We start from the raw sequence: 21101 nt of genomic DNA on the forward strand, positions 1-21101 counted from the left end.
AGAAAGAGGGAGAGAGACATGTAAGAGACACATGTAAGAAAGAAAAAGAAAAGGAAAGAAAGAAAGTTGGAGAGAGAGACACAGGAAGGAAGGAAGAAAGGAAGGAAGGAAAGAAAGAAGGAAGGAAGGGAAAGAAAGAAAATGGGGGAGAGAGACACAAGAAAGAGGAAAGGGAGGAAGGGGAAGAGAAAGGAAGGTAAGAAAGAAAGGGGAAGAGAGACACAAATAAAAAGAAGGAAGAAAGGGAAAAAAGAAAGGAAAGAAAGAAAGAAAGAAAGAGGGAGATAGAGACAAGAAAGAAGGAAGGAAGGAAGAAAGAGAACTTATGATCACAATTGAGCCCAAAATGTTGGTTGCTAAGCAAGAGTGTTGTTAAATGAGTTTCACCACATTTTCCAAGGTGGCCATGCTCACCCAGTCACCCACCAAGCCACTCCCACAAAACAGGCCACATCTACAGAATAGGTTCTAAAAGTTTTTGAAACCCATCACTGGGTTGCAGGGATTGGGTCTAGTCTATTGACAAAGATTAGGGTGACATAGCAGTCTTCCAATATCAGAAGGGCTGCCACAAAGATGAGGTCAACCAATTCTCCAAACACCGAAAGCAGGATAAGAAGCAATGAATGGAAACTAATTGAGAGATCCAAGCTAGAAATAAGGATTTGATTTTATTTCTATTTCTGCTCCATTCATTCTGGCATTATTTTCCCAGAAATATCCCTAAATATCACTTATTTGGAATTACATTTTGACATGGAGATTTGACTGGAAGATGTTATGTGAATAAAAAATTTACAGGATCCCATTTTAAAAAGGAACATAGGTAGGAGATGAATAGTACCCTCTTCTAATTCATTCTGTTCTATTGGACTCTATTCCTTTGCAAACATTAAAAGGAACACACAAGTAAGAAATCTTGCACTGTCTATTATGCACCTTCACCTTAAATTTGATTAAAGTATCCTGCCTGGCGTAAAAATAGGAGAAAAAAAATGGAGGGTCTAATTATTCTGGATATATTTAGGGTCTGAAAAGTATCCAGATAATCCATTTCTTGCAAACTGCATTTTTTCATTTTTTTTCATTTTTATTAAGATTTATAGGCCGCCCTTTTCCCTGAGGGGACTCAGGGCGGCTTACAATCACGGGGAAGGGGGTGCAATATCAAAAAACAAAAAAAATGTGAACAAAAGAAAAATAATAAAACACAACTTTCATTCAACAGTCAACACTCGGGCGGGTAAATTGGGAACCTATCCCCAGGCCTGATGGGAGAGCCAGGTCTTGAGGGCTGCGCGAAAGGTCTGGATGGTGGTGAGGGTGCGGATCTCGATGGGGAGATCGTTCCACAGGGTCGGAGCTGCAACAGAAAAGGCTCTCCTCCGTGTAGTCGCCAGTCGACATTGACTGGCGGATGGGATTCGGAGGAGGCCCAGTCTGTGCGATCTAATCGGTCGGAGGGAGGTAATCGGCAGAAGGCGGTCTCTCAAGTACCCAGATCCACTACCATGGAGTGTTTTAAAGGTGGTCATCAGTACCCTGAAGCGCACCCGGAGACCGACAGGTAGCCAGTGCAGCTCGCGGAGGATAGGTGTAACGTGGGCGAACCGCGGTGCGCCCACTATCACTCGCGCGGCTGCATTCTGGACTAACTGCAGTCGCCGGATGCACTTCAAGGGCAACCCCATGTAGAGCCCATTGCAGTATTCCAGCCTAGAGATCACAACTGCAAACCTTATCAATAACCTTTCCTAGAAAGGAAAGCTTTGAGACTGGGTGGAAATTGCCCAGCAATATAGATCCAGTGATAGCTTCCTGGGCTTCATTCAGAGTTAAATAAGAACCAACAATGTGGCAAGACATGGCTCTAAAACAGTGATGGCGAACCTATGACACGCGTGTCAGTGCTGACACGCGTAGCCATTTGGGGTGACACGCACAGGATTTCATGCGATTCATTCTCGGCTCCTGCACGGCCGCCGAGGATGAAAGAATCTGTGCTGGAGGAATGGGGGGGCGGGACGTGTGATCTTCCCCGCCCACACTCACTTACTGTATCGTCGCCGCCCTTTTCTGAGCGCAGGGGCTGCTGGTAAGGCGTGCGTGCTGTGCGCACACACGTCATCAGCGCGGCGAGGGAGGACCCACAGGAGAGGAGCGCAGGAACAGTGCGCGCCTCTCTCCAGTCAGGCCGGCACAGAGAGTCTACTCCTGGGACTGTCGGTTACGACCGCACCACAGCAGGGAACAGCGGAGTGCCAACGGGAACTGTGAGCGCCATTAGCAGCAACTATTGGGGTGCCATGGACTTGTAATTGCCCACAATAACTGAGATAAGTGAGGGGGAGGTTGTGTTAGCTTGTTAGGCTAGTTAACCCCTAATTGGCTATCTATAATTCTATCTGCTGTCACTGGCCCACTGATGGAGCACCCAAAAAATAAAAAACAAAGGTTAAGTAAAGGGAGTGGTAGTGGCAGTGGCCGACCCTTTCAAGAGACATGGAGCGAGATGTATGGCATTATAGAAAAAAATGGCAGATCATTTTGCGTTCTATGTACTGAAACGGTAGTAAGCAGAACGTGGAATATAAATAGACATTTGAAACTAATCATTCCCAGCTCTTGGAAAAAAGTGAGGATGAAAGGAGGGAATACATTTCCAGGAAGCTACACCTTTATAAGAGCCAATCTAACTCCATCCTTAAATTTATGAAAGGCTCTACAAATTTAAACTCTGCAAGTTTGAGCATTGCTCACTCCATAGCTCAGCATGCAAAAGCGCTTAATGAGGGAGAATTTATTAAAGAAACTCTCCTAAGATGTGCGCCAGTTCTATTTCACGATATGCAGAATAAAGATGCAATTATTAAGAGAATATCTGAGTTACCACTCAGTAGAAATATCATAAAAGACCTAATAATGAGACTGAACACAAACGTACAACAGCAATTAAAGAGAGACATAAGGAATTGTAAATATTTTTCCATCTCTCTTGATGAAACTACTGATGTCACATCGCATGCTCAGTTGGCCATTATTGGTCGATATTCTGATGGTCACACAATGAGAGAAGAGTTGATAAAGTTAGTATCAGTGCCAACAAGTACATCAGGAAGCGAAATATGTAAGGTTGTTATGCAAACATTCTGCGACCTAAGCATTGATATATCTAAAGTTGTGTCAGTGACGACAGATGGTGCCCCAAACATGGTGGGGAAAAACGTTGGATTTGTGAAATTGTTAACAGAAGCTATTGGACATGCGATTGTGCCTTTTCATTGTATTATCCATCAGGAGGCTTTATGTGCCAAGGCAGGATTCACTGACTTAAATGACTTAATGTCAGTTCTAACAAAAATAGTTAATTTAATAGCTGCTCGCCCCCTTCACAAGCGAGAATTTTCAGCACTTTTACAAGAGGTTGATTCCACCTACAGTGGACTGCTGATGTACAATAATGTAAGATGGCTGAGCCGAGGCAAGGTTCTTGAGCACTTTGTGGAGTGCTTTGAAGAAATTAAGGTATTTCTTGAAGAGAAGGATCTGGGAAACTTTCCTCAGCTCAATGATGATAAGTGGGTCAACACCCTGATGTTTTTTACAGATCTCTCTGTTCATGTTAATGAACTGAACTTAAAGTTACAAGGTTTTGGCAAAAGTATTGATGTTATGTTTGGATACATAAAAGCTTTTGAAAGTAAAGTAAAAATTTTCAAGCGAGATGTAGAAACTAAAACGTATAAGTATTTTCCTCGAGTACAAAAGCATTTTGAGAAGGCCAGTGCAGCTGTACAAAATGAAGTGGAACTCTTGCATATGAAGTACCAGCATGTTTTAGACTCATTACTTGACCAGTTTACTGATAGATTTAGTCAATTTAGAAGCCTAGAACAGACCATGAAAATAATTAAGTATCCTGGTGTAGTAGTCTACAATAGTTTGGAATTAAATGGTTTCCAATGGATGCAAATAGATGATTTGGAGATGCAGCTTGCAGAATTTCAAGACAGCATCTGGGCTCAGGTGTTTGTTGACTTGAGGTCAAAGCTTGAGAATCTGGAAAGGGGCCGCTTGGAGAATAAAGATGAATGCCACTACGAACAGGAAATTTGGAGTGCCTGGAACAGACTACCAGATACTTTTAGCACCCTGACAAATATAGCAACAGCTTTACTCACAATTTTTCCTTCTACGTACTTTTGTGAGACCTTATTCTCAGCATTAAATAATATCAAAACCAACAAAAGAAACAGATTGACAGATGAGGTTAGTAGCGCTTTCTTGGGCCTGAAGTGTACAAAATACCAACCTTCAATTGAAGATTTAGCCAATGAAATTCAGCAACAAAAAAAGTCACTAATGGGCAGGTTAGTTAAAGAATTCGCCCTCCCCCTCACTTATCTCAGTTCACAGCAGGGCTGTGGAGTCTGCTGCTTCCAGCTCCACGTCCTCATCAACATGCCGCTCCGGCCCGCCCCCGCTATGAATATTCATATTCTTCGCCCTCGCATCACTAGGAATATTTATAGCAGGGGCGGGCTGGAGCGGCATGTTGATGAGGACGTGGAGCTGGAAGCAGCCGACTCCACAGCCCTGGTTCACGGCACCCCAAACAAGTTCAATAATATCAAGGGCAACATACGAAATCGACTGATGAACAAAGAAGTTACTAAGCAGGTATGTTAAATAATTTGTTTTTGGTTTATTAAATACAATTATATATTGCAATTATACATTTTTGTAGTTTAAACTATAAATTGCACAAAATTATGTTTTTGTCGAAGTGACACACAACGCGAGTTATGCTCGATTTTTTGCCGATTTTTGACACACCACGCCAAAAAGGTTGCCCATCACTGCTCTAAAACTTAGGTGACTGCAATGACAACACGAGGGCCTTATCCCCTTTCCCAGGACTAATAAGCTCAAACTCATCAAACAGTACAAGCTAGGCTTTGCTTCCTTATTTTATATTGAGGTTATGATTTCAATGAAGCTTTTAATAACAATAAAAATAATAAGAATGAATACTAAATATAAGGAAAAAGAAAAGAACATGCAGGGGAAAAAACCTAAATGAAAAGGAATAAAATAGAAGAAGGGAAAAGGGAGATAAAGACAATAATAAAGAAATAGTTTCCAAACTATTAATATAAGATAATATAATGACTTTTTTGCTCTTTTTGAAAATTTCCAATAAAATATATTTCTCCCATAGTTTAACTTTTATCTATACACAATCCAAAAATTATAATCTTTTCAATCCTGGTTCAGCAAAAAGTCCATTAGGAGTTAACAAAAATATCAAACAAATAATTTATTATTGGGTGATTTAGAAACAATTAAAGTAAATATAAAAACAATTAAAAACCCACCTACTTTTGTTTAACTGAATAACTTCAATATTTAAATATAGAAAAATCCCATTATTCCAGATATATATTTACACTAATGTTAATTTCAATGTCCCTATGTGTTAAACATATTTACAAATAAATGTTACAAATTGAGCTTTGGTTTCTATTAATTCCATTTGAGAATCTTCAATGTCTAGTCAATTTTACAGTGCATTTTCTCAGACAACTCAATCTAGAACTTAACAAACCACTTTTGGATCCAGACAATCCTCATTTATGCGTGCAAAGAAAAATCTGGTACTGGTAATCTTTGACATATTACTACAATTTAGCCCAAACTTTCTGTAGCTAAGCAAACCAGATGTTAAATGAGTTTTGGCCCGTTTTACAATCTTTCTTGCCACAGTTAAGTGAATCACTTGTTAAATTAGTAATACAATTGTTAAGTGAATCTGACTTCACCATTGACTTTGCTTATCAGAAAGTCACATAATCAAATATCCTAGGACACTGCAACCATTAAAATGTGCGTCAGTTGCCAAGCATCAAAACTTTGATCACTTGACATGGGGATCCTGCAATTTGTGAAAAATGGTCATAAGTCATTTTTTTCAGTGCCATTTTTATATTTGAACAGTCACTGAATGAATGACTATAAATTGAAGACTACCTGTACCTTCTTTAATCAGTCTATTCTTTGATAAAGAACTTGTTGATTCATTTTTTTCTGCTTATATCTGTGATCCTTGTTTTAATGAAACCATTCTATACTCAGTGCACAAATAGCCATGATCCTTAGTATCACCTCTTTTAAAATTGAGTTCTTCAATTTTATTATTTAGGCTTCCAGCATTCAATATTTATAATGGTTTTCTTACTGTGTTTTTTTCTTCCTTTTTAAAACATTGTATTGTTCTTTTTGTTGTTTTAATATTCGCCTTCATCATTTATAATTCACCCATAGTCATACACATAAGATGGGTGGCTATATACATTTAAATAAGATAAAAACAAATACACAAACTTAAATTTTCTAAAAGGTGGCTAATGGATCCTCCCTCCCTCCTTCCCTTCCTGTTATGATCTCTTTCTGTTCTTATCCCACTTGGATATCAAAAACATTTTCCCTCTCATCCTTTTGGCCCACTGGCAACTGAAACTAGATTGTTCCTAGCTAATCTTGTCTTCTCCCCAGGGGTTACTTTAAAAGTAACTTTACTTTAAATGTAGCTCTGCTACATTTTTAAGGAGAAATTTCCTGACAGTTTGAACAATTAATTAGTGCAGTGTTTCTCAACCTTGGCAACTTGAAGATGTCTGGACTTCAACTCCCAGAATTCCCCAGCCAGCCTGGGGAATTCTGGGAGTTGACGTCCAGATATCTTCAAGTTGCCAAGGTTGAGAAACACTGAATTAGTGGAATGACTTGCCTCCAGAAGTTGTGGGTGCTTAAAACTGGAAGGTTGAGAAACACTGAATTAGTGGAATGACTTGCCTCCAGAAGTTGTGGGTGCTTAAAACTGGAAGTTTTAAAGAAGAGACTGTCTGAAATGGTATAGAATTTCTTGTTTGACTAGGAGATTGGACTAGAAGACCTCCAAGACCCCTTCCAATTCTGTTATTAATTATGTTCTGTTATCTTAACTTTCAGGCATGTGGAGTGCAACCCATCCCCCCCTTAGGGAAAGCACATCTGGGAGTTTGTGCCCAAATATTTTCTGATACTTAATAATATCTAAAGCTTTGTAGTGTTGTACTTCCATTGTATTTCACTTCTATTTCCCCTCCAGTTGTGCACCTATATTCCAGAACTCTGCTGATAGCAACATTCACTTAAATTTCCCAGTCCTCTCCAACTCCATTGAGCAAGATATCTAGATTATTTTTTAATCTGTTTTAATACCAGGCAAATCATAATTTAATTTACATTCTTATCAAATCTGTCTGCCACTTATATGCAAATCTTCAAATAAACAGAAGCATCTTCTTAGGGTAGTTGCTAGAGAAAAGCAGTATGTGAATGAATGGTTCCTTTCTAATTGTATATCCCTTTTCTGAAAGTGATATTCTTTTTCTCCAGAAAAGGGGGGTTGTTTTGACTTGTTCTGACCTTGAAGCAGACCATTCTGATTCCGAAAGCAGGCAGAATGGTTCATCTTGCTAAATAAATGTTTTATACTGAACCCTTCTGCGTGCCTCTACCTGAAGGTCTCAACCAAACCCCTCCAATCTCTTTCAGATTTCTTGTTAGGAATGTTATAATCAGTCCCTGCCCACATGGAGCCATACATCCACAACTTTTCTTCAGTTGACATGCAACAGACACCGACAGACACCAAAACAACTACTCCAGACATTGTTGAAAATGTACTTTCTAGTCATGAAATAGTATAGTGAGGAATCACAACACTGATATTTTATATTATTGATAAGAAGATGGAATTTGATAGTGAGTAAGACATTGGATAATATTTTATCCATTTTGTTTTAAATATGGTATGTTATTTATGTTGTGGTTTTATAGTTTTAGTTCAAGTGACATGTTGATATTGCTGTAGGCTATATAGAAGTGCAATTCAAGTGATTAAAAGCACTGAAAAGAAATGCAAAAGTTTAAGGATGTTCTGTCCTCCTCTTCCTTGCTGCTATTATTTTTCTTATGCATTTCTTACTTTATTTTTATGACTGCTGACCTTTCAAGTCATTCCTGCCAAGCTATTTACTATCAGTAAAAAGAAAAAGATTAATCAACCATGTGGCCATCTTACTATTGTTAAACTTTCAGCAAGCTAATGGTTAATTTGTTATTTTGACAGTTTATCACTATGGTGATCTATTTCCTTAGTTGGGTCTCCTCCATATATTCATGTTGCTTAAGAAATGTGAACAAATACTTTAACAAATCCTGTGGGTTCACATACAAGAACCCCACTTAGTCATCCAGTCCATCTTGGGCACTGTGGCTTTTCACCCAAATTTGAAAAGAAAAAAAGAAAAAAAACCAATTTAATATTTATTTTAATATTGAACTTTTTACATTTATTTGTTTATCCTTTCTGTATTTTTTTTCTTTTTTTTTTTCATTTTTATGGCCTGTTGAGATGATTAATTTAAATAATTTACAATTAAATTCCAAACTAACATTGATCATAAAGCAGATGAAGAGGGAGGTTGAAGGAATGGCTAGAAGTAATGTCAGGAATCAACTTCATCATAAAGTCAGCCTTTCTATATTAGCTATAAGAATAACTAAACAGATTTTTACACACATGATTTTCTACCAAATGTCTATGTTACATTAACATTCTCCTAGAAAAAAAAGTGTGAGTATGTTTTATGATTTTTACAATTTTCTAACTATCCTGGTGACCAAGTCAATAATTATATACTACTTAAGGATAGATGTAAGCCCTGCCAATAAAAGTGTGTATAGTCAAGTGTTCTGATCCCCCGTCACTACGGTGAGGCACGCCAACACAAGATTACTGCTGGACAATTTATTCACAGTAAATTAATGCACCGACAAGACTTTGGCAGCAACCCAGACTTCTAAGATAAGAAATACACACAAGAGCTTTGCCAGCGTTAGTATATTAGTTGAATCCTGCAAACAGCCTCCTCCCAAAGTCTCTTCTTATGTACTCTCTTGGGAGGGGTCTAATCACAACCACCTGGGTCCAATTATCTCCTCTGTCTCCTTAACTGCTGCTGGCGTTTATCTGCTCGCCTCTGCCAGGCATCCGAGACCAATTCCTCTGAACCTCATCACTGCTCAAAGGCCTGACGTCTTCACCACTACTCCAGGGCCTGATGTCATGGACACACTCCCTTTGGCTTTCACCACTGCTCTATGCCTCAGGCGCCTCCTGGTGGCAAACCAGCCTCTCTGGTCCCTGCTCAGAGTCTGAACCCTGTCCAGGATACTCCACATCTTCCAGAGCCGACTCAGAGTCCCTCGCTATCTGAGTCTGTTTGCAGCTCCAATGGCTCCTGCTGGGCCACAACAGTCAAGGTTATGGTTTTTCCAGTTGCAATGTATAGCTATGAAGATTGGACCATAAGAAAGGCTGAGTGCCAAAAAATTGAGGCCTTTCAACTATGGTGCTGGAGAAGACTCCCGCGAGACACTCGGACTGCAAGGTGATCAAAGCAGTCAGTCCTAGAGGAGATCAACCCTAACTACTCTTTAGAAGGCCAGATCCTGAAGATGAAACTCAAATACTTTGGCCACCTAATGAGAAGGAAGGACTCATTGGAAAAGAGCCTAATGCTGGGAATGATTGAGGGCAAAAGAAGAAGGGATGACAGAGAATGAGGTGGCTGGATGGAGTCACTAAAGTAATAGTGGTGAGCTTAAATGGACTCCAGATGGTGATAGAGGACAGAAAGACTTGGAGGAACGTTGTTCATGGGGTCATGATGGGTTGGACACGACTTCACAACTAACAACAAAAACGATAGATGTTATAATCTGTCTCAGTTCTGAACATGATTTTTTTCTTTGAAGGATAGGAGAAATTCCACAGTTGTCTATTTCTCACACAAAAAGAATTGACCTAAAGGAAATGATATGCAATATATTTAGGTTATAAGAACAATATCACTTTTTGCACACAATATCAAAAGAAGATATAATTCCGGTTATTCAATTCAGTTTTTGTACTTGAATTTTGCAAATCATTTCAGAAAAAAACTTGAATTTTTGTGCCTGTCAGACTCTGCCCATGTCATCCAAATGTATTGGACAAGAATTCAATAACTATCAATGAGCATGGCTTCAGAGAAGGCAGGAAATTTAGGGAGCATTTTTTAAGTTAATGAGATTTAAATATATAGAAAGGAATTCCAAAAATGACAGCCCACATTGCCATCTTTATCTCTTCTGAATGAAAAAGGCACTAAAACTCATGAAGAGTATGTATTTCTCAAACTATTATTTTGAAATCTCTTCCAGCCCCAGCCATGTGGTACACTTCTAAGGCAGGAAATGCACAAAAATAGCAGCATAGGCCCTAAAACTAAGCATACCACAATTAAAAAGGAACTCCAAACTCTTTCTGACTCCCATGAGAAACCAGACAATCCTGATTCAACTTACTAGTATGGCTGGCTTTTGATTTTTCATCTCCTTTTTTGCAGCCCTCCCCAAAGTGTTAACTAGCTATTAAATGGCTGCCTGTTGTTCCATTTCTAATGAGAACATAGGACATCATTGGTCCATACAGTTCAATACTTTTAGAATGCTTGGCTGCAGTTTTCAAACTGACCTGCCTGGAGATGCTAGTGATGTAACCAGAGATGACTAGCACATAATATTCTTCCCCCAAGATTTAAGAGGATATGTACAAGTGAGGGGTGATACAGAGTGATACTACCTAAATACCATATAGTGGAGCAAAAGAGTTTAGGATGAATTTTGTGTTCACTGAGAAAAACAGCCTGGAATATGAATATATCTGTGGCAAATACAACATGAACAATTTTCCCTCAGCTTAAAATGTTGCAAAAATCTAAGTCAGACTCCAATTGCAGATCAGAGTTATGCTGTATGATGGCATTGATGTCTTTTCTGCTTCTTGCAGTGAGTGCTTCATAATACTGTTTCCAATCAGTTTGGACCAGGGATGCACCTTGTAAGACAGCAGCTCCATGAGACTTCCAAAAGTTGTATATATGCCAGAAGGGAAAATTATTAACTATATAAGTACATTTAACTAGATATGTATATTAATATAATAACGTCAACTTTAATTTTTACCAGTAGTATGTCCATTTTTTTTATTTTACATATAATTTGTAAAGGAATTGGCTACAAGAATCCAAAGAGCACCCTCATTATATTTAATGCATTTCAAAGCAATATAACCATATCAAATCTTATTTCAAAAGCAAAGCAAAAGTGTAACTTCTCCAAATTTGTTTTATATATCATGGTTAAACATCAAGTCAAACTTATTTTCTTCTTATTGAGGCACTAACAGCTAACAGATGTGCCATTCTACAATTCTTAGTCTTCTTAGTCTTAAGTCTTATTAACACACCTGGAATATACAAGATTGGGGCAAATTGGTTCAATGATAGGTCATCTGCTTCACATAGAAAATTTCTCTACTCCAGGATGTCTGAGAGTTAGAGCTAGAAGACATTCTGTAGAATTGTAGCCATTTTTGATAGTAACCTACTCTAAATGAGTGGCAATGTTTCAATGATACGTTTGTACATGGTTGTATTAATGACTATTTACTCAAGTATTTCCATTTTCTGAATTTTGTACTCTGAACTTTCCCACTGTAGTATGGCTGGCTGTGGACAGTGAACTCATCCTATCCGCTTGACCCTCACTGGGTTTAAAGTTGAAACTTGGATCCCACAGTGAAATAATGCGCATAGCACCCATTCCCAAAGATGTTATTGTTTATTTAGGCTTTTATTCTGCTCTCTGTTTTGTCGGGGAAGGGGGGTGCTAAAAAGTACAGAATGTGAGATGGCAGGCATAAAAGAAAGGCATAAAAATGACGGCCGTCAGAAAGGAAAATATCCATTACACGTCAGACGAAGAAGAACGGTCGGAGGCTTCATCGGAGCGGATGTCACGAAGAGCGGGGCACCCGGAAGACACCTGCAAGTCCAAAACCCCGGACCAGATTCATGTGCAGAAGGCGCACCTCTCGTGCGCACCGGCCGATCTAAGGAGCTGATCCAGCCTCCCGCCCACCCCGAGATCACCAGAGTCAGACAGCCGCCTCCCAATGCTGGAAGGCTCGCCGCCGTTCCAACCTGGCTCCTTCCATCACCACCACCCTCCCCGAAAGGAAAACGAGGCGGCCCCTCCTTGCCCGCTTTGCGGGAGACTGCGAAGGATGGGAGGTGGGCACAAAGGGAAAGGGGAGGACGGCAAAGAGGAAAAAGGGGAATCCTGGCTCAGTGCGGAAACCGTAGCAGGCAGCCGTCGGTGGGGAGGGTAGGAAAAAGGCGAGCGAACGGTCAGGCCCTGAGTCCGTGCTGTATTTGTTTCTGGCTCAGGGGAGGGGGTTGGTTGCCCCAAGCTCGCTCGTTCCCCGGCCGGGCAGACTGCGCGTTCCTGCAACGCGGTGAAGCGCTTGGGCAAGTGTTCTGCCAGGCAGGCTGGCTGGCTGGAAGAACGGAAGGCCAGCGGTGGCTCGCCATCACAGAGTAAAGATGGGTGGGAAGGGAGGAAGGATTCCCCGCAAGAAGCTTATGAAAGGCAGTTCCACAGATGCTTTTTCAGAAGGCAACTGGACTTTTCTTTCTTTCTTTTGAAGACGTTTCGCTTCTCATCCAAAAAGCTTCTTCAGGATAATGGAAAATGGAAGGATTTATATTCCTTGCAGACAGCTGGTCATTTACATCCTTTTAAGAGGCCCATTGCAGCACTTGGAGGTGTATCTGTATCCTCACAGTGAGGGCAGAGAGAAGGTTTTTGAGTGAGAAGCGAAACGTTTTCAAAAGAAAATACAGTTGCGTTCCAAAAAAAAAGCACCTGTGGCACAACTCTGGATGACTGAGAATCTCTACAGACTCCTGTGAAAGGCAGTTAGTCCGACGCAGGCAGGCGCCCCTTAACGACCGCTTTCTCTGGAGTCGTCTCCCCACAAATAGAGATTCCCCCGCTGCCCTCCTGCTCGTCCGAGGAGCTGGATCTTGGAGGGCGGCTCTTCAATGAATGCCATCGCTCTTCCGACAGGCTCCCCGTGGGCGCTTCTCCAGTCCTGCAATTACACCCGCCCAATGAGGTAGGTTAGAGTGAAGGAGGCGGCGATGCCTCGCCCCGCAAAAGCAGCCTCGCACGAAGCCGGGATGCCCAATGAAGCGCCCTGGGCTGGGCCCATTCCCTCTAGCCCAAGTCCGGGAGTAACCCCCCCCCCCCAAAAAAAAACAGATGGCAACCCACAGAAGCAACTCTTCGAAGAGAGATGAGGGAATGACTCTTGTCAAGGGGGCGTGGGAGTCGTTTTGTTCTGAAATGTTGTCCAGCATCTAAGTTATTCAAATTAATGGGCAAAGGAATAAATGAGATCTTGATCAAATGTGTTTTAAAGGACAATTGTCAGCCTAGTAAAATTGATTTCATTTCCAACAAATATGGGTAATAAAAGTTTGTATCAAACTCGTTTAAAATTTATTAATTTGAAAAGATAGTCATATTTTCCCCTTCTTTGATGAGCACACCTTTATGCTTGGATGATGGCTCCTATTTATTTATCAACTACTATTTATGCTGCCTTTCCTCAGTACTGTTCCTTGTGATGTGATTTATGTCATATCCTCATCGCCATCTGGGAGGTAGGTGGGCCTAAAAAGTAATGACTGTCAGCCAAGAACTAGTAAAGGCAGTGTGGTGCAGTGTGGCTAATGATTTGGATTGGCACAAGGGTGATTTGGCTTCTGGTGCACTCTTAGCCATGAGCTCCCTGGATGACTTTTGGGCTGGTCACTCTCACTTGTCCCATGTGCCTCACAGGATGGTGGAAAAGGGGGAAATTGTGGTGTGTGTGTGCTGTGTATACCACTTTGAGCAATTTAGGCCATCTAGCTGGTTGTTGGTGTGAATACTGTCCAGAATGAACCATAATTTAATCTTGGATGAATCGTTGTGTGAAAGCTGCTGCTTAGTGTAAAACTTCCTCAAGGACTTCCAGAGTGGAGCATCCAAAGAAGATCTTGCTGCCTAAATGAACCACTAGTGATAGAAACAAGTACTTCTTTTGCAAGCCTAAGAATGAGTTACGTTGTGTGGACAGCATTCAGGAAAGTGATTGTAGGAGAAAAATCCAAGGAGGATACTCCTTTCTCAAGGACAGTCTCCAAAAGTTTCATCTTTTGGTGCTCTAAATATCCACCTACCTTGAGAGAAGGCTCAAACAATGTGATCTCTCTGGCCAGAAAAAACACTGTCTTTATGTCAATTCCTAAGTAATTTGGGGCAGGGATGGGACAACATAAGTCCACTTGACAAGAGTGCAACATCACAGGCAGCAACTAAAGGAAGCCTGGGCTACAAATGCAGGAAAGCAGATAAGGTTCTGTTTTGCATAAGGAGTTCCCGGAAGTTCAATCTGCCATATGTTCTATCTGAACCAGTTCAAGGCATTATTTTGAGAAAAACTTTACAGGTAGTTCTTGATTTCATTTAAGTCACTGTTCAAAATTACAACATCACTAAAAGAAAACCCCACCTTATGATCATTTTTCACACTTATAGCCATTTCGGCATTTCCATGATCATGTAATCAAAATTCAGACACTTGGCACCTGAGTCTATTTATGAAGATTGCAGTGTCCTGGAGTCATATGATCACCTTTTGCAACCTGACAAGGAAAGTCAATAGGAAAGCCAGATAATTAATAATCTAACAATTTAACTGATTCATTTAAAAACTGTGGCAAGAAAGATTGTAAAATGGGGCAAAACTCACTTAACAAATGTCTCACTTGGCAACAGAAATTTTGAGCTCAATTGTAGTCACAAGTCAAAGTCTATCTGTACTAGTTTCCTACTAAATATAGAAAGGTAAAGTGCTATTAAATAATAAAAATGGACATTTGTAGAGGTCCTCCTATTATCTTGAAGCAGCTGACCTGACATTATTTACTGTAAGATTTTCAATAATTGCTATAGGTTAATCTCCACTGTGAGTGGTAAGGATGTGTTAAATCTTGAAATGTTTTGCTTATTATTAACATTATTAACAACATTAACATAACACTAACAACAGAACAAGTTTGGTGTAGTGGTTAAAGATTCAGGGTAGAAACCAGGGGATTGGAGTTCGATTCCTGCCTTTGGAACAAAACAACTTGTCAATCTTGGACCATTCTTTTTTCCTCAGCCCTAAGAAGGAAGTAATGGCAAACCACAAATGAAAATGCTTTCTAAGAAATCTGCAGGGACTTCTCCAGGCAGTCTCTGAGAATTTATTTATTTATAGAATTTATATGGCTGCCTGCTCACTTTTAGCGACTCTAGGAGGTTTACAAAAATATAAACTCAATATATAAAAAGAGGCACAGTGGTTTGTTGGCTTTAAAAAGTGCTACAGGTCTATGCTTTAGCAGTTTGAGCTCTATCACTATGTGATGCAGTGAGCTCCTGTCACTTGCCTCCTGCCTATTCTAGCAGTTTGAAAGCATGTAAATGCAAATAGATAGGAACCACTGTGATGGTAATGTAGCAAGTTTTCTGTGTTATGCTTTATGCTGCAGAAGGATTTAATGCTGGCCATATGACTATGGAAATATCTTTGAACAGCACTGGCTTAAAGAAATGGAGATCAGCATTATCCCTAAAGTTGGCTATGACTAGTGGAGTAAAACCCACAGAGACTTCTTCATCTACTTTTTATACAAAGAGTAAAAATAATAACCCCAAGCCCATTGGCAAAACCAGGTCTTCAGGGCCTTGTAAAAGTGTCACGGGGGGAAGATAAATGCGGGAGGACATGGTGGTTATCTTTTTTCCTAAGTCTGGTTATTCTTTTTTTTTTAATGTCCCTATTTATTTATGCAATAAATTCTTTCCTTTCTTACATTTGCTTTACTATAATACATTATGTTGAGATACACATTTGCCTAAGTAATGTGCAATTTTGTGCAGTGGTGCAAAAGCAAACCTTTCTTCACTAATCTTCCTTGAACAGCATATTCATTGCAAAGTCACAAACAGCTTAGTATAATACACTGTGATTATGACTTGCTACAATCATAATATACATTATTATGACTAGAATAGTATATACAAGCCAGTTTCCTTAAGTTTTCAGACCAGAGAGATGTGGATGCTACATCATGTTGTACTCTCATATTTAGATTTGACATGATTGCCAACCTTCCCCTTGGGTCGGTTTTTTTTTGCATATAAATAGTCCTGGACTTATAACCATAATTTGTACTAGAATTTATGTTGCCAGGCAAGGTTGTTGAGTTGCACCCGATATTATAATCCTTTTGTCATGGTTGCTAAGTGAATCATTGTGGTGGTTAAGTGAAACGTGATTATTAAGCAAATTCAGTTTCCCCAATTAATTTTGCTTTAGAAGTCAACTGGAAAGGTTGCAAATGATAATCACAATAAACTTGAAATGCTGCAAAAGTCAGAAATAGATGCTGGTATCCAAGTGCCCAAAGTTTGATCACATGACAGTGGAAATGCTTGTTAGGACTGGTTGTACGTAAATTTAACCCCCCCCCCCCAAAATCTGTGCAAAGTGAATCGGCGCCAACGCCGGTAAAAACCCACGCCTGGGAGGATGGGGAGGCTGTAGCATCCCCAGAGTTAGTCAAAAGGGCAAATGACTGCAGAAAGCACTGCAGTTGCTATAACTTTGAAACAGGGTCATTTGTAGTTTTTGGAGTAGTCTGTCATAATTTTGAACTGCCCGTTAAATGACCAAGTCATACCTCGAAGATTACCTGTGGTGATAATTGGAACTTTGAAGTTGAAAATGTTAATTCTGTGGAAAATTGTAGGTAAAGGTAGGGATAAGCACGTGTCCTGCCTTGCCTTGTTTGAATATTAATTAATTCTATAAATTTACCTAATAATTCATAATATTCATAGGACATCAGCAAATTAAACATAACTTACTGCATATTTACTATGTTATCTCTCAAATAATATGCTGTGACTTCAAAGAGGAATTTTAAAGAGTCCTGAGTTTTCAAAAACTTTATTTTTGAATTATAATTTTTGGATAACCAAGCAGTTTTATAAAGAGAAAGCACAGAAATCGATCTGGCACTTTTGGATAGTTTATAACAACTCTGCTTGACATTTTTAGAACACATTCAGTCCACTTGCTTGGTCCAAAATCCATGTTACTTGAAACTATATACATCATATATACAATCGGTGAAACTATTTTGGCTACTTTGGGGGTTTTCAAAAATGTCCTATAGTCTACCCTTGCTAAACAGAATCCACAGTACACACCAAAACTAGCGAATACACTGTTTTGAAATAAAGTCATTCAGCAGAGACATTTGATAGCATGCAAATTAAAGAACAGATACAGTTTCAGAATTTTTTTCTGTTAAAAAATCTGATTATTCAAGTCGCTAGCAAAAGAAGAGAATGTTCATTGTTCCTGTAAAAAAGGCACTTAGAATGGGGACTGGAGGAATCAAAGCTGACTTTCAAAAATCAGTTTGGTTTCACAAAAAGGCTCTTCAGATACCAAGAAAAGCTTGTCAAGTTTCATGTCAAAAACTCAGTGGCTAGGCAGACTAAAGATAGACAATATTTTGGAACTACCTTGTAAATAAGTATGTTAAAGCAAAAACAAGATTATTAAAAAGCAGCAGTGCATAGCCTTCCTTTGAAATAATGCATATCTGTAGATGTCAAGTGTTGAACTCTACTTAAAGATACCCTTTCAGTAGCATCATTATGATACATTTGAATTAAGAAATAATAATAATAATAATAATAATAATAATAATAATAATAATAATAATAATAAAGTTTTACATAGATCCATTTTCAGGAAAATTTGAGGTTATAATCTGCCATACCACATGTCAAAATATCCAAATGTCCTTGATGGCCAGTATCAAGTAAATGGAATTCAAAGTCACAGTTTCATACAGACTTTGCAAAATAATTAGGTGAGTTTTCACAAAAATTATCTTGAGTGTACCTTCTCAGTTGTAACCCACCACAAAGATTACTTCATCTTTTTTCTTCTGTAAGTATAAACAAACAAAAATATTTGGCAATTATATATTCTCTTGGGGGAAAAGATAAAATCTAACAGAGGTTACTTCAAGTTGAATGTCATGAGTGGTCTTTCCTCTCGCTTTTGCCAGGGACTCTTTTTGTCTTCCCCTTGATCATCATCATCGTCATCATCATCATCGTCATCATCATTATCGTCAGCTTCACTGTGTTCGGTTATTTTATGTTCTGGACTTATTAAAGGCTCTGGTGAACTTTCTACTGTTCTTTTTATTGTTTCTTCCTGCAGGCTGGGCAATTGGCCACCTGTTCTTCTGCTGCCTCCCTCCAACACACATCTTGGAGTATTATCTTCAGGACTACAAACTGCAGTTCCACATTCACTGCCACTTTGGTCTACTTCATCCAAATAAACAAGCTGGGTATAAGTGCTACTCTCTGGAATTTTCTGCTCTTTCTGTGGATGTATCTGCACTTGCTGGTGGGTTTGTTGTAAGTGATCTGCCCTTCCCTTTCGGGCAGATTTTGGCTCATTCATGTCAACCCCAGAATCCAGGCTGACATCATTGCTCCCGTTCCTTCCAGCTCTTTGAAGATCAATGTAGGAATGTCTAACATGAGCATTGGAACGCCCATCCAAAGAAACAAACCATGCCCGGGGGTGAGGTAAAGGCTTTCCTCCACCAAGCTCCAATAGAGCTTTCTCAGTAAGAAGCTGAACTTCACTATTCATTTGTGCCAGGGAGGCATCATTGAGGGATGCTGGAATGGATACAGATTCAGACATTGCAACATTCTGTGGTTTCCAGTCACCTGCCCCAACGTCTTGCAAATGTTGCTGGGATACTGCTTGAGCAGTTAGCTGTTGTGGCTGCATCTGTTGCTGAGAATGTGGATAAAGCTGTGAATGAGGGCTGGATAATTCAACCTGGAGCCTTTCTATATCTACTGGTTGATCAGTAGAGAGAGGCTGGCTAATATAAGGATGTTCTCCTGGAAGTTTCATATAATGACCAGGAATGACTAATGTGGGCAACACTTTTCTGTAAACACTATCATTAACCTGATCAAGAGAATTACAACAGACCAGATGACCTGGTCGAGGAAAAGAAGTGGGTCTTTCAAGATGGTCAACGGAGCGAGACATCATACATTCAGAGGACCTGCAATCTAGAAGCTCCGTTTCAGGGGTTGAAGGGATAGGGTATACTTGTTCCTGAAGATTATATTTACTCCCTGTAGAAATATGATTCATGGATGTTTGCTCTTGCTTCTCAAATAAAGGCCGGCTTAACAACATTGCATTGTAACTGTGTCTATGGTCCCCCTGATCAGGAGAACCATACCCTTCTGTCATTTCCAAAGACTTTCTTGGATTTATAGAAAAAGAATCCAATGATTGAAGATAGTCTTTTTTCAAACTGTCATTAGAAGCCATATTTTCTAGAGACATGCGGCTACGGTCATTTTCCTTATGGGAAAGTGATTCTTCCCTGGAGCTAAATTCCTGTGAAGTGCTGTAAGTATGTTGCAGCATAGGGGTATGCATATCTACTTCTCCAGAACATCCTTTGTCCAAGTGAACAGCCACTATCAGTTCCTTGTGGCCAGAGGATTCTGGATGCCTGTTGCCAGTAATGGAGAGCCCACCAGGAAATTCTGATTCACGTCGGGAAAATACTAAATTGAGATGGGACATGGAAGTTGATTGATCCTTCTTAGCACCACTGAGTGTTGAGGATAACTGTAGTTTCTTACGATGTTGACGGGGCTTCAAACACTTTCTCCTAATGTTAAAAAAAAGGAATAGAAAAATAATTCATTTTAAAGGGACTTGCAGCAAAAGAATGGTCTAGTGAATAGGTAGTCACACACCTATTCTCTCTTCCAATTATCATAAACCTGGCTGACCAAGATGGGTTGGCAGAAGTTATGGGAATTGTGGTCCACTATAAGTGGAGAATGCTGAGGTAAAGAAAGCTATTGCAAGAGGCTCAAGCAAATTAACACTTCCTGATTTTATTTTGCAATCCAAACGAAATGTTCTGCAACTCAATCCTCAATGGAAATTCATTTTTGTTATACCTTTTCTGTTTATTTGCTTTTTCAATACTGTTTTTCAGGCATACCAACATCTTCTTATTTTGGGGGGGGGGGATTTACCTTTTAAAACCTTGGTGTATTACATTAGATATTTCAATTGCAGAGATAAATCTTATTATGAAACTTACTATGAAAAGAAAAAATAAATACTATAATAAAAACAATACATTAGAAGCAGATATAATAGAAGAAAGATAACTTTATAACTTTTTTCTCTTAAAATTATTTTTAGCAAGTAATATATTTAATAGAGCTTCTTCAAGACCAAGATAGCTTTACTCAAAGAAATATTTATGAAAGAAAGAAATAATGTTATTATTCTTGGTTTAATTCTTCTGTTTCAGCAAACACATTATAAATTACATGTTGGAATGAGAGAAAGACCGTTGGCTTACCTGAACGGTCGTTCTCGGGGCACTGCGAAGAGAGCCCAAATGCTGGGTTAACACAGCCTATCTGCCCTTGGACTGAGTGATGTTTTTCTTGACCACGCCTCCCTTTGCCTGCACATGCTCAATTCGAAAACGAAGGAACCGTCCTGTAATCAATTACAGTCAATACAGCCACATCGTTCAAAATACAAACACCCGGGTGGGTTTGGGCTCTCTTCGCAGTGCCCCGAGAACGACCGTTCAGGTAAGCCAACGGTCTTTCTCCAGTGCACTGCTCAGAGAGCCCAAATGCTGGGACATGCCCAAGCTATTGAGTCCCAGGGTGGGGAAGCGCCGAAGCCTCTGGCATTTCAGCCACTCTTTGTAATACTCTTCTGCCAAGGAGGCTTCGGCTGAGGCAAAGGTGTCAATCTTATAGTTTCTAATAAAGGCCGTGGGGGAAGCCCAGGTGGCCGCTCTACAAATGTCTAGGATAGAGGCCTGGGTTGCCCAGGCTGCAGACGTTGCAGCGCTCCTGGTGGAGTGAGCGGTGATTCGTCTCGGAGCCGTCTT

At 39.8% G+C, this 21101-nt stretch overlaps 1 protein-coding gene across 2 annotated transcripts in view; it reads right to left on the reverse strand.

The window, feature by feature from the left end:
- Window positions 1–17031: 17031 nt before the first annotated feature.
- LOC116523043 (protein FAM171A1-like) overlaps window positions 17032–21101 on the reverse strand; it is a 112718-nt gene continuing 108648 nt past the window's right edge. For both annotated transcript variants that reach the window (XM_032238203.1, XM_032238202.1), the window contains one exon: window positions 17032–19841. In XM_032238203.1, the coding sequence (XP_032094094.1) occupies window positions 18137–19841 (1705 nt within the window). In that variant the 3' untranslated portion in view covers window positions 17032–18136. The remainder of the gene's footprint in view (window positions 19842–21101) is intronic.

This window comes from Thamnophis elegans, chromosome Z (assembly GCF_009769535.1).
Source record: "Thamnophis elegans isolate rThaEle1 chromosome Z, rThaEle1.pri, whole genome shotgun sequence".
Taxonomy (NCBI): Eukaryota; Metazoa; Chordata; class Lepidosauria; order Squamata; family Colubridae; genus Thamnophis; species Thamnophis elegans.